The sequence below is a fragment of the Elephas maximus genome, chromosome 13, assembly GCF_024166365.1.
Source record: "Elephas maximus indicus isolate mEleMax1 chromosome 13, mEleMax1 primary haplotype, whole genome shotgun sequence".
NCBI classification, from domain to species: Eukaryota; Metazoa; Chordata; class Mammalia; order Proboscidea; family Elephantidae; genus Elephas; species Elephas maximus.
Genome location: NC_064831.1, coordinates 20333925 through 20348858, shown reverse-complemented (window position 1 = coordinate 20348858; position 14934 = coordinate 20333925). Strand labels below are relative to the sequence as shown.

Below are 14934 nucleotides of genomic sequence, written 5' to 3'. Positions count from 1 at the left end.
TTCTGTTGGGTTACCTTTCTTTGAAACAGGCAAAAATATGGATCTCTTCCAGTTGATTGGCCAGGTAGCCGTCTTCCAAATTTCTTGGCATAGATGAGTGAGCACCTCCAGTTCTGCATCCATTTGTTGAAACATCTCAATTGGCATTCCATCAGTTCCTGGAGCCTTATTATTCGCGAGTGCCTTCAGTGCAGCTTGGACTTATTCCTTCAGTACCGTTGGTTCTGAATCATATGCTACCTCCTGAAATGGTTGATTATCAACCATTTCTTCTTGGTACAGTGATTCTGTGTATTCCTTCTATTTTCTTTTGATGCTTCCTGTGTCATTCAATATTTTGCCCATAAATCCTTCAGTATTGTAACTCAAGACTTGAGTGTTTTCTTCCGTCATTTGAGCTTGAGAGTTGTTGAGCGTGTTCTTTTCTTTTGGTTTTCTGACTCCATGTCTTTGCACATTTCATTGTAATACTTTTCTTTGTCTGCTTGAGCTGTCCTTTGAAATATTCTCTTAAACTCTTATCATTTCTTCCTTTCATTTTAGCTACTTTACGTTCAAGAGCAAGTTTCAGAATGTCTTCTGATACCCATTTTGGTCTTTTCTTTTCTCTCTTTTTAATGATCTTTTGTTTTTTTCATGTATGATGTCCTTGATGTCATTACACAACTTGTCTGGTCTTCAGTCATTACTGTTCAGTGCCTTCAGATCTTTTCTTGAAATGGTCTCTAAATTCAAGTGGTATGATACTTTGGCTCTCGTGGACTTGTTTTAATTTTCTTCAGCTTCAACTTGATCTTGCATGCTAGCAATTGATAGTCTGTTCTGCAGTCGGCCCCTGGCCTTGTTCTGACTGGTGACATTGAGCTTCTCAGTCGTCTGTTTCCACAGATGTTGTTGCTTTCATTCCTGTGTTTTCTGTCCAGCAAAGTCCACGTGTGTAGTCGCTGTTTTATGTTGTTGACGAAAGGTATTTGCAATTAATAAGTTGTTGTCTTCCAAAATTACATCATGCAATCTCTGACATAGTTTCTATCACCAAGGCAGTATTTTCCAACTACTGATTCTTCTTCTTTGTTTCCAACTTTTGCCTTCCAATCAAGAGTAATTACCAGTGCATCTTGATAGCATGTTTGATCAATTTCATACTGCAGAAGTTGGTGAAAGTCTTCAGTTTCTTCATCTTTGGCCTTAGTGGTTGGTATGTAAATTTGAATAATAGTAGTATTAAGTGATCTTTCTTGTAGATGTGTGGGTATTATCCTATCATTGACAGTGTTGTACCTCAGGATGAATGTTGAAATGTTTTTTTTGGCAGTGAATGCAATGGCATTTCTCTTCTGTTTGTCATTCTGGGGTAGTAAACCATATGAATGTCTGATTCAGAATGGCCAATACCAGTCCATTTCAGCTCACTAATGCCTAGGATATCCATCTTTATGCATTCCATTTCATTTTTTATGATTTCCAGTTTTCATAGATTCATAATTCATACACTCCATATTCTGATTATTAATGAATGTTCACAGCTGTTTCTTCTCGTTTTGTGTAGTGCCACATCAGCAAATGAAGATCCCCAAAGCTTTACTCCACCCATGTCATTAAGGCTGAGTCAACTTTGAGGAGGCAGCTCTTTCCCAGTCTTATTTTGAGTGCCTTCTAACCTGAGGGGCTCATCTTCCAGCACTAAATCAGACAGTGTTCTGCTGAATATGAGTATAAGGTTTTCCCTTGCCAGTTTTTCAGAAGTAGACTCCTAGGGCCTTCTTCCTAGTCTGTATTAATCTGGAGCTCTACTGAAACCTACTGACCGTGGGTGATCCTGCTGGTATTTGAAATACCAGTGGCGTAGAACCTAGTATCACAGCAGCACACAAGCCATCACAGCAGGATAAGCTGACAGATAGATGGTCAGTTTAAGCAGTTCCTTTTGAAAAATGGGGTGAAAGCAAGTACGTCTTGCTCTTCATTCTACTGCGTTTCAAATGCCATATGGCAACTGACAGAAGAAATAAAAATTGCTGAGATAAAATCATTAATCCTTACAAAAATTTAGTAGGATATAAAGTCCATCATATTTTGTTGAAAAAATTCTTTTTATAGTGCCTGGTGTATAAATATATGTTGGTTGTTGAAAGTAAATGTAACATAGAAATTAATATTTATCTTTTTTGTACCCAAGACTTTGATTTACTTAAAACAGTTACTTAATTTTTTTTTCTTTTTGTTTTGTTTTTAAGGCCACAGAAAGTGAGGCTGGTGATATGGACCTGAGTGGGTTGCCAGAAACTGCAGTGGATTCTGAGGATGATGACGATGAAGAAGACATTGAGAGGGCATCAGATCCTCTGATGAGCAGGGACATTGTGAGAGATTGCCTGGAGAAGGACCCAATTGACAGGACAGATGATGACATTGGTAAGTTTGTATGAGGAAAAGTCATCTAAGACCCATTAAAAATAGTAGACATAAAATTGTCTAATATCACAGATCTTGGGACTAGTAGGGGCAGTGGTGGTTCAGTGGGAGAATCTCGCCTTGCATGTGGGAGATCCCGGTTGGTATTTCTGGCCAGTGCACCGCATGTGCAGGGACCACTCATCTGACAGTGGAAGTTTGTGTGTTGCTGTGATGCTGAACAGGCCTCAGTGGAGCTAGCAGACTAGGGAGAAAGGCCTGGTGATCTCCTTCTGAAGATCAGCCAGCAAAAGCCCTGTGTGTCACTGTGGCCTGACGCCAGTGCACATGGGGTCATCGTAGGTTGGAGGCTGACTCGTTGGCAGCTAACAACGACAACAGGACTATAAGGCTTGAAAAGTCATTTATTAATTTTCTTTGTGTAAAGAGCAGCATTTGTTGAAACAAATTTTAAAAAGTCCATTTTATTCAGTTAGTAACTTTGAGAGCCTACAAATAATACCGTAAATGAAACTTGCTAATAATACCCTCTTTCCTTCCATATATCCCCTTTCTTAGCTTAGTTTGTGACAGAGAAATGTACTCTGCATTAACCATTTCCAGATAATCTCTAGGTTTCTGCTGGGATAAGAAATTTAACTTCTCAAATACCCACCTCTTATTCCTCTTTATTTTCACCCATTTCCTCTTTCACCTCCCTTTCCAGAGGTTCCTTGTTCCTCTGCTTCACAAGTTTTTGAGGGTTCTTTAGGATAAATTAAGAGTGACTCTCAGTTTTACCCGCTAAAGGCTTAGGTTTCACTTTCCTAATGCCTGATGGGACATGCTCATCTGATAAGTCTCAGAAATTGTGTTTCATTTTCCTGTTCTCTGTGTCTTTCCTGACTTAAAATAAATTCTCTTTATTTTAGTTTCAAAGAAGAAATGAAATTATCCTCTCAATAATTTTCCATCTTAATCCAGAATCCTTGCTTATAGCTTGTTTTTTTTTTTTTTGTAATCAATTGCTTGTGAACAGATAGATCTGGAAGTTATTCTTTTGTAAACTTATATGCCTTCTTTTTGAATCTGTTCATTTTAAGGTAGTTGTGGAAAAAATGTTGATTAATAAAATATGTCTACCTATCTGTTCCTGGAAATTTGAGACTTTAGCTTCATATCTGAAAAGACTTCTGTCCTAAAAATTCTGGAAAGCAGGAACTATGCTGATTGCTACAAATAAATGCAAAACTGTTTGAATTATTTTCAATGTGCTTATCAATATAGAAACCCTGGTGGCATAGTGGTTAAGAGCTACGGCTATTAACCAAAAGGTCAGTAGTCCGAATCCATTAGGTGCTCCTTGGAAACCCTGTGCGGCCGTTCTGTCTACTCTGTCCTGTCGGGGCGCTAGGAGACGGAATCGACTCCACGGCAATGGGTTTTTTGGCTTTTATCAATATAATATCCACAGTAAATGAAATTTCCTCAGATACGAATTCACTTGCAAGCAATGGTGATTTTGGATGATTGCTATCAGATTTACAGTTTTTTTTTAAGTGATAAACAATTGACATCAAAGACAAGGCCTAATGAGTGTAGTTTGGTCTACTACCTTCTTCAAAATTAAACCAAACCTAGGAACTCTTTAGCTCTTTAGCTGTTACCCTCGTTAAATGTAACCTTATACTCTGGTTCTTAGCTAAAGCAGCCACCTTTTATATAAACTGTGAACACCTGTAAAATTGATGCCTTCCTTTTATGCCTTTCTTTCCTGCTCACCTTCCTCCACCCCTGTGAAAAATAGGGTGTGCATATAAGTTGAATCAAGTAAAATTGCTAATATTTGATCATTTTTATAAAAACTGAAGGGAGAAAATTTAATAAATGCCCTATTATTACTTATCTTTCTGTGATAAATGGTGCTAAGGTTTCCAACATTCTGGCTAATGCTTTGCTTGTAGCTTTACTTTCTTTTTCCTTAGGGAAAGTACAATTTCAGAGTTTTGTTTTATATTGGCACGTCGCCCTCCAGAAAAGTTGAACTAATTCATATCTTATACGTAGGGCTGAGAATGCCTGGTGCCTCATAGCCAATACCCCTCTTAATAATTTTTTATAACCAAACCAGCCATGGTTTTTTATTTGTGGTTTTATTTGGATTTTTTTAAACATAATTCATGGAATTGAATGTCTTTGTTTATTGGACATCTGTACCTTTCTTTGGAAACAACCCCCTTCTCCCTTTTTATCTTGGTATGTTTATCTTTATATAAAATTATACATGTACTTTTTAAGTGATAGAAACTTGTTGTTTTTTTTTTTCTTAGATTGGCTGTTAGCCTGTCAGTTTTAAGTAGCCTCCTGGATTTTTCTGTAATAATTATAAGCCTTTCTCTTTTTTGAAATAAATGTTTTATTCCATATGTAATTTAATTTGTTATATGATGAAGCAGTCATCTAATTTTCTCCTAAATTGTTAACCAGTTCAACTACTATTTATTGAGTAAATTTGTTGTTTCACATTGAATTGAAATGCAAACTTTATCAGATACTAAAATCATATTATGTGTCTGTTTTTCTACTGTATGTTCTGCTTAAGTGATCAGATTCTACATAAGTATGACAACTAAGAAGCCCTGATGCTACAGTGGTGAAGGGCTTGGCTGCTGACCAAAAAATTGACAGTTTGAAACCCTATGGGGCAATTCTGCTCTGTAGTATAGGGTCGCTATGAGTCGGAATCGACTCAGTAGCATCGGGTTTGTAACGGGTTTTAACAACTAGATTTCTCTTTGTTTGGAACCCAAAGAATCAATATTTTGGTCATGTTACTGAAGTCAGTGGTAGAGCTGAGACAAGGGGCCACGTCCCACATTCATGCCCAGAATGGTGCAGAGCACAGGATGGAGGCTATAAGAAAACTTTCACTGAGCTTTAAAATGTTTGTTCCAGTAAAGCCTAGACGTGTAGATGTGTAATTGAATATGTGAAGTGTATGTATGTATCGTTCACATTGTCAGTTTAGCTTTTATAGTTAATGTGTTTACATGAATCAGACCCCAGATAGTATAGAAAAGAATTATATACAGAATCTCATTTCCATCTCTTTCCCCACCCCACAGGTAATTATTTTTAATAGTTTCTGATTTATTCCTACAGTGTTTTTTTAATCCAAGCAAATACATATACATTCTTTTTTCTCCTTTCCATACCTCCCCCCCTTACACAAAAGGTAGCTTACTACATACGTCTTTTGGAGTTTGCTTTTTAATTTTTTTAATTTCGCATATACCCTAAAGATCTGTCTATATTCGCACACTTATGTTTCTCTGACTTTTTTTTAACAGCTGGCTTAGTATTCTGTTGTGTTGGGGTGCCATGGCTTATTCATCCAATCCCATCCTAATGGACACTGCCTGGATTGTTTCTGATTTTATGGTCTTATAACAGTGAACAATGGAGAAACTTGTACACGTGTCATTTTCTTCAGGTTTATCTGTAGAACAGATTTATTTAAAAGTATGATTGCTGGATCCAAGGGTAAATGCATCCGTAATTTTGTTGTTGTCCACTGTCTAGTTGGCCGGAGACTCACAATAACCCCATGTGTATAGTAGAACTGCTCCACAGGGTTTTCTTGGCTGTAGTCTTCTAGGAAGCAGTTCCTCGGGCTTCCACTAGGGGCGTTCTAACTGCCAACCTTTAGGCTAGTAGCCACCCGTGCTCCTGTAATTTTGTTATTAGCTGTTGCTAAATTCCTGTCAGTGAAGGTTGTAGCATTTTGCAAGTCACCAGCATTGTATGGGTGTACCTATTTTTTTCCACAGCGCCACCAATAGGAAAAGTGATCAAACTTTTTTCATTTTTTTTTCTAAGTCCAATAAAAAATGGTATCTTAGCTTTCTTTTGCATTTGTCCTACATATTATAAATTTTTTTAAATTGATTGATCCATGGAAAGTATTCCTTGGCATCTAAGTTCTGGAATACCTTTATCGTTTATTAAATTTTGGAGTGGCCCTACTGACTTCCTAGAAAATTCTCAAAGTTCTATTTTCTCATTATTTTAGCCCTCGATAAGCTTTCATAAGATCACATCTCATTTTGAGTAGAAATTCTCCATTTGAAATTTAGTAATTCCTACCATGTCATTAGAACTTGAATTATATACTGTTGTTCTGACTCAACAAGGAAATGTACAGGATTCTTTGTGTATCTGCAAGAAATTCAGCTTGTATTGAAGATACTTAAAATAATTGTATTTTTCAGTAGGTGGAATTGTAGGACATTTATTTAAAAAGAAAGAGCCTTAAATAATTCTTTTTGAATACTTATTTTAAAAAAAAGTTATAGTTTTGACAAGGAATGCCTTTTGCTTTTCAGAACAACTCTTGGAGTTTATGCACCAGTTGCCTGCTTTTGCCAATATGACGATGTCCGTGAGACGAGAACTCTGTGCTGTGATGGTGTTTGCAGTGGTGGAGAGAGCAGGGACCATTGTGTTAAACGATGGTGAAGAGGTTAGTAAACATTTCTACCACTCAAAAGGTTTCTGTTTGAGACTCTGTCAATAGAGCAAATGAAGGAAAACCCGGTTCTTACAAAGGTTTTTAATAAGTGAAGAATTAAGATATACTTGTTATGCCAATATTTCCCAAGTCTACAAGTTTTCCATTATTTATAGTATTTCAAATGATACTGATAGAGATTTTTTGATGTATTAACTTTTTTTAAATCATATTTTATTGTGTTTAAGGTGAAAGTTTACCCAGCAAATTTGGTTCCCATTTAACAATTTCTACACAAATGATTCAGTGATGTTTGTTATATTTTTCACAATGTGTCATCATTCTCATTCATTCCATTCTCATTATACTATTTCCAGTACTCTAGTTTCCCTGTCCGCTTACCTTCTCATCTTTGCTTTAGAGTAATTTTTGGTCATTTGGTCTCATATAGATGACTCTTTAAAGGAGCTCATTACTCACAAGTGGTATTTTTTATTTAATGAGCCAGTGTGTTATTTAGCTAAAAGGTGACTTCAAAGAGTAATTTCTGTTTAAGGTTTAAAGAGCATCTTAGGACCATAGTCTTGGGGAGTCCCCTAGTCTCAAGCGGTCTAGTAAGTCTGGACTTCTTAAAAATTTGAATTCTTTTCCATGGTTTTGTCTTGTTCGGTCAATATCTGTTTATTTATTGTGGCCCTGATGAGAACAGTCCGTAGTGGTAGCGGGGCAACATCTAATTCTTCTGATCTCAGGGTAGGTGAGGCTGTGGTTTGTGTAGATTATTAGCCTTCTCTGAGTCTTTGGTTTCCTTCTTTCTCCTTTGTTCTGGACTAGTAGAGACCAATAGTTGTATCTTAGATGGTCACTTGCAAACTTTTTTAAGACTCTGGACACTACTCACCGCATCGGGATGTAGAACATATACTTTATGAACTATATTAACTGAGTTGTCCCGCAAAACTATGGTCTTAAATCTTTCAAACCCAGAAAACCAATCTTGCAAGGTGTTTGGTTATGTCTAAGAACTATCTGTAACTGTGTCTGCTATGTGGTTATTATATATATGAATATATCTGCGTACACACACATACCTCTATATACACATATGTATGATGCATTCACACTTGAGGTTTTGTATCTTACATGTTCATAAATATAATGCCTTTTAGAGACAAAAAGGCCACATAAACCAGAGACTGCATCAGCCTGAGACCAGAAAAACTAGATGGTGGCCAGCTACTGTCATTGACCACCCTAACAGGGAACACAAGCGAGTCTCTGACAGAGTGGGATAAAAGTATGGAGCAGAACTCAAATTCACTTAAAAAGACCAGACTTAATGGTCTGAGACTGGAGTAACCCCCGAAGCCATGGCCTCTGGACACTCTGTTAACCCAGAACTGAAACCATTCTTGAAGCCTACTTCAGACAAAGATTAGACTGGACTATAAAACATGAAATAATACTCGTGAAGAGTGTGCTTCTTAGTTCAAACAGATAACACGAGACCAAATGGGCAACTCCTGTCCAGAGGCAAGATGAGAAGGCAGGAAGGGACAGGAACTGGTTGAATAGACACAAGAAACCCAGAACTGTCACGTTATAGGGATTTCAATTAATGTCATATAACAATATGTGTATAAATTTTTGTACGAGAAATTAACTTGAGCTGTAAACTTTCACCTAAAACGCACACACACACAAATACATACATATATATAATGCCTTTTATCAAACAAAATGATGTATGGAGGAGGAGGACTCAAACACTTCCTGATTTTAATTCATACTATAAACCCAAACCCACTGCCGTTGAGTCGATTCCGACTCATAGCAACCCTATAGGACAGAGTAGAACTGCCTCATAGAGTTTCCAAGGAGCACCTGGTGGATTTGAACTGCTGATCTCTTGGTTAGCAGCCGTAGCACTTAACCACTACACCACCAGCCTGGTACTGATATAACAATAGACACACAGACCAATGGAATAGAATGCAGAGTCCAGAAAATAAACCCACACATATACCAAACCTGTTGCCGTCGAGTCGATTCCAACTCATAGCAGCCCTGTAGGACAGAGTAGAACTGCCCCATAGAGTTTCCAAAGAGCACGTGGTGGATTTGAACTGCCGACCTTTTAGTTAGTAGCCATAGTGCTTAACCATTGCACCACCAGGGCTTTCCCACACATAGACAGCTAATTTTTGACAAGGGTGCTAAGTCTATTTGATGGGGAAAGAAGAGGCTCTTCAATAAATGATGCTGGATAAACTAGATACCCACATGCAGAAAAATGAAACAGGGTCCATGCCATACACGAAGACATATTCAAAATGGAATAAAGACCTAAATGTGCAAACTAAAACCATAAAATTCTCTGAAGAACAAACAGGGTAGCACTGTCAGGCCTAGCTTTCAACAATGGACTATCTAATTGTAACAGTGGTGTGACAGTGGATCTGACCTCCTCTAACTTGATGAGGGGGAAGGAGAATCAAGATCAACACCCCAAGGCTGATTCCTGAGGTGGAGGTCAGACATGTCTCCTCACTCTGCCCTCTTTACCAGTTCTGACACCATCTGTCCCTCTCATGGTACACTGTGCTTCTCGGCTGAGTTTGATAACTCATTGCAGTGGCCACAGAGAGCTCACAGGCTCTACTTAGGATTATGGGGTTTATCAGGGAAGTAAGAAGTTACAGTTCAGGTTCAGGAATGCTCAGGATACAGTTCTGCCATCAGGACAGTCTCTTCTCAGCCGTGCTCACAGGCACACCTCTTTCTGGCCCTCAGTCTCTGCCCTGCTTGCCCTGCTCTTTTAGCTCTGCTTATAAGTGCCCAGAGGCACTTATAAGGCACCCGCACTCCACCAGTAAGCCTTGGCCCAGAGGCACCCTACTCTGCCAGCAAGCCTCCTGCCCATAGGCACTCAGCTTTCTTATTCCGTGGACCGAGCTATCTACTGCCAGTCTCCTGGCTCTGCTGCCACTGTTTCTCTGCTGTTGCTTCTCGCCGTCTTCAGTGTTACAGCTCTCTTTGTCTCCTGGATCTAGGAGGGTCCTAGCATAGGAATCCCGGATCCAAAGGACACACTCTGCTCTTGGTTCTTCTTCCTTGCTGGTGGTGAGATCCTCTCTTTCTGCCTCTGAGATGGCTCATTTTAAGCCAGCAGAATGGCAAAACTGACCATCTCCTCGGTGGGCCACAATTACCTTATTTGCATAGTCCCACCCAGTCACTGGGGTGGAAGCTACAAGACCCTTGCTAGAAAAGCCACACGAACGCAATCTGTTGTACCACAGGCCACCCCCTGGCTTTTCTAGCCGTGGTTCTTTCATACTTGGAGGATAACTTCCCCCTCCCAATCATTTTACCAGTCCAAAACAGTCATTAACAATTAGTCCTTCAATAGGGCAAAGAGTCCTCAAAGTGAGGTTACTCAGGTACCAGCCAGTCAGGTCTGCCACAGGTGTCCATCTCATCTGGTCAGGTTCTCCGTAAGTCATCTTGTCTTCACCTTTCTGGTATATGATAAAATTTAACTAAGAGAGATATTCCCTTGCTCTGAGCCTTATGAGCTGTCAGCATAGCAAAACCTTTAAGGGGCTTTAGGTTTGGCCACTGTACTCGAGTCCAGCAGTACTTCCCCCTTAGTCCACTCTTTCACACTTACAGCTTCTACAATTAAAGTTTTTACAATCATAATTAATCCTGTTAACAATCAATACAACTGAATCATATAATCTTATCATCATCTCCCCCCACCCTCTCTTCCCCAGACCCATCAGGAAAAGGAAAAGAGGAATCTATTCAGTGAAAATCCTTCCTTGTCCCCCTCATTTTGAGTATAAGCATGCCCACAAAAGCATGTAAGCTAGCCACTTCATGCCTTTATCTCCCCCTGTTTTAGGTAGCCAATATTTAAATTACCCAACCCTATTAAACCACTACTCTGAGGAGACAAGCTTGTTCCTTTTTCTGAAGAATCTTCTGTTCTGGTTGGAACTTTGAGTATCTACATCCATATGCAAGGTCTAATCCAGAGCAAGCCATCAAATTGCAGGAATCTGCACCAGCTCATGATATCAGACATTTTTCTCTTCATTCGGTGGGGTTCTGGTCAGCTCATTCCTGTCCATCCAAGCTAGGTCACAACAGGTACCAGCCCTGTAGTCTCAGGTTCACATACACCTCCCGGCACTTCAGCCCAGCCATCCCCTTCTTTCTGTCTCTTATCACTAGCCCCGGTGGGTGAGGTCAGTCAGGCTCCACCCATAAACTCAGGAGCCCACACAACTCCCTGCATTTCTGTTGTCTAGCACTTCCTCCTCTCTCTCATCCCTAGCCTCTATGGGCTAGGCCAGCGGGTGCCAATGGGACATGTCCAAACTCAGCCCTTCACTTCATTGCTGCACTTCCCTCACTTTCATTCATGAGTGGACCCAGGTGGTCACCACAAGTGAGCAGACCAAGCTATCTACTTGATGGCTCCCTTTAACTCTCAATCCTGGAAGGGGGTTCCTTCTGATGGGCACTGACTTTTGTGCTTCAGTGCTCTGAAAGGCAGACTGCTTGCTGGAAATTCAAAAAGCAAAACAATCTTTTTTTTTTTCTGCAGGTCCTTCTTTCAAATGCAAATTGTCTCCTCTCCCAGAAGTCCTGGGCGAATCAGCTTGTATTTTCAGATGTAAATTCTGAGTGGGGCCCAGGTTTTTGACCTAAGCCCCTACTCTATGCACAAGGCTACTGGCTTGAAACAAAAACCCTGTGTTTCATTGGGCAAATCCTAGTTCCCCTTTTAGCATATCTGATCAAGTATTGGCTGAAGGCAGAGTCACATGCTGTCTGTCATCTGTAATACCCAGTATTCATTTCTATCATACATTTAGGTTTGCTTTACAACACAAGGTGGGAGAAACATTCAGTGTCCATAGTACATTAAAATAAACAATCCTTTTTTAAAAACATTCGTTTCATTTTCTCAACTCCTCCACTGTCTTCCCATTCGTATACATATGGCCTTGGGCCACTGGCTGGCCCTCTGTCAATCATCCTGTGTATCTGCCCAGGCTTTTGCCCCAAGCCATTACAGATGTGGCTTTTCTCACCTCAGCTGCAGCATAACGTCTCTTTGTTTCCTTTCAGCCATTAAGTGTAACAGCCACCAAAGTAACCACCCAAGAATCAAAAGTTTCTCTTCCCACTCTGCTTTGTTCTTTCTCTTACAAGTCCCATGCTTCCATGAGTCTGGAGTCATTGCAATGATCCCACTTCTGGCACCCAACTAAGTGAATAATTTCTTTTATTAAAGATCAGCACAAAGCTGGTTCCTGTGAGGCAGAGGTTAAAGATGTCCCAAATATCCAGCCTTTCTAAATTGCTGTACCACTCCATCATCTCTAATATCAGCTACTCCTCCTCTACTCAGTACAGTCCCCCCTGTCTTTGGGTTCAGTAATTTGCTGCAGCATCTCACAGAACTCATGAACCATATCATGGAAATGGCTCACATAGTTGTGGAGGCTGGCAAGTCCCAAATTGGCAGGCCAGGTGATAGGCTGCTGCCTCACAAGGCTGCGAAAGCTGGTGAATCTCCGAATTGACAGGTCAGACAGAGCAGGCCACTGGCACACGTCCCAAGAAACAGGTCAGATAGTGACGAGCCAGACACAGGATCCAGACAGAGAGCAGGGTACACCCAGGGAAAGGAGTAAATTGAGTGAGGGAAGGACTTGAGTCACACCCTCCCACAAGGCTGTGACTCAGTGAACACCCCACACTAATCCTGCCTCATTAACATGTAGAGGTTAGGATTTATAACACATAAATGGAGGATAATTACTTCAGGTCACAAAATGGAGGACAGTCACAGAATACTGGGAATCATGTCTAGTCAAGTGGATACATAACCCCGACCATCACAGGTTCTATATACCTTATTTGCATAGTGTCATGGATTGAATTATGTCCTGCAAAAAATGTGTAGATCGATTTGGCTGGGCTGTGATTCCCAGTATTGTGTGGTTGTCCTCCATTTTGTGATTGTATTTTTATGTTAAAGAGGATCAAGGTAGGATTGCAACGTCCTTACTAAGGTCACATCCCTGATTCAGTGTAAAGGGAGTTTCCTGGGGTGTGGCCTGCACCACCTTTTATCTTACAAGACATAAAGGGAAGCAAGGGTCGGGGGCAAGGACCAAGGATGGACCTCATACCACCAAGAAAGCAGTGCAGGGAGCAGGGCGTGTCCTAGAACCTCCTAGCGCGGGGGGGGGGGGGGGGAATTGATGAGAAGGCCGACAGAGAGAGAAAGCCTTCCCATGGAGCTGATGTCCTGAATTTGGACTTTTAGCCTACTTTACTGTGAAGAAATAAATTTTTCTTTATTAAAGCCATCCACTTGCGGTATTTGTGTTACAGCAGCACTAGATGACTGAGACACATAGTCTCACTCAGTCATTGTATGTGAGTCACACAGACCATGGCTAGCAGTAATTCGTTGCACCACACTAATATAATTACAAAACCACAAGCAGCAGAAGACAAAATAAATAAATGGGACCTCAAAAATTAAAAACATTTGTTCATCAAAAGACTTTACCAAAAAACTGAAAAGACGGGCTACCAAATGGGAGAATATCTTTAGAAACCATATATCCAACAAAAATCTAATAATGAATATATATATAAAACTTTGACAACTTAACAACAAAAAGAAAAATAGTGCAGTCATAAAATAGGCAAAGAGCTTGAATAGACATTTCCCCAAAGAGCACATTCAGATGGCCACCAAACCCATCAAAAGATACTCAGCATCATTAGCCATCAGAGAGATGAAAGTCAAAACCACAATGAGATAACATTTCACTGCCACTAGGATGACTGAGATTCAAAACAAAACAAAAAAACCAGAAAATAACAAATGTTAGCAATGATGTACAGCAGTTGGAACCCTTACCCATTGCTGGTGGGAATGCAAAATGGCACAGCCATTGTGGAAAGCAGTGTGGCAGTTCCTCAAAAAACTAAAAATAGAACTACCATATGACCCAGCAATTCCACTCCTAGGTGTATACCTCTAAGACTTGAAAGCAGAGACTCAGAGACCTGTACACCAATGGTCATTGCAGCACTATTCACAATAGCCAAAAGGTGGAAACAAGCTAAATGTCCATCAGCAGATGAATACATGAACAAAATGTGCTACATACATGCAGTGGAATACTACTCAGCCAGCAAGGAGAAGTGAAGTCTTGATACATGCTATACTGTGGATGAAGCTTGAGGACATTATGCTGAGCAAAATAAGCCAATCACAAAAGAATGAATATTGTATGACTTCACTTAGATAAAAAGACAAGAAAAGGCAAATGTATAGAGACCAAAGTTTATTATTGGTTACCAGGGGCAGGAGGAAGGGGGTAAGGAGGGTAGTTAATGATGATGGAAAAATTACATTAATTAAGAGTATGGTTGCACAGCCAATTATTGTAATTGCTGTCAATAAGTTGTATACCTGTAAAAAGTTGGATTGACAAATGTGTGATGTATTTACAACCACAACATAAAAAAGAGGTTTAGGGTCATGCTTTCGTGAGACACCCCAGTTAATTAGCTTAATAATGTGTTAGTGCTTCTTTACCTCCTGGTTCATTGCGTAGTGCTTGGGGTCTTAAAAGCTCACAGGTGGTCAACCAAGGCACAACAATTGGTCTGTGTTCACCTGGAGCAACAGAGGAAGAAGGAAAGTCAGGAGTAGGAGGATATGGAATGTGTGGCTAATTGCTATCATGAAAAATTTCTTGCTTTGCCATGAGACCAGAAAAACTGGGTGATGTCTGGGTACATTTACCACGCATTTTGGTCAAAGATTCCATAGAAGAATCCTGATCAAAAGGAGGAAAATACAGAACAGAATTTAAAATGCTCATGGACTCTGGATTTTCTGGAGCCGTGGAGGGTGGATGAACCCCTGAAACTATTGCCCCGCGAATCTTTAAACTTTAAACCAAAAATATCACCTGAAGTCA

General features: G+C 40.0%; 1 protein-coding gene across 14 annotated transcripts in view; it reads left to right on the top strand.

Moving 5' to 3' along the window:
* Positions 1–14934, top strand: part of RAPGEF2 (Rap guanine nucleotide exchange factor 2) — a 304930-nt gene that overhangs the window by 250178 nt on the left and 39818 nt on the right. For all 14 annotated transcript variants that reach the window (XM_049905401.1, XM_049905405.1, XM_049905397.1 and 11 more), the window contains 2 exons: positions 2238–2415; positions 6780–6916. In XM_049905401.1, coding sequence (XP_049761358.1) covers positions 2238–2415; positions 6780–6916 — 315 coding nt within the window. The remainder of the gene's footprint in view (positions 1–2237; positions 2416–6779; positions 6917–14934) is intronic.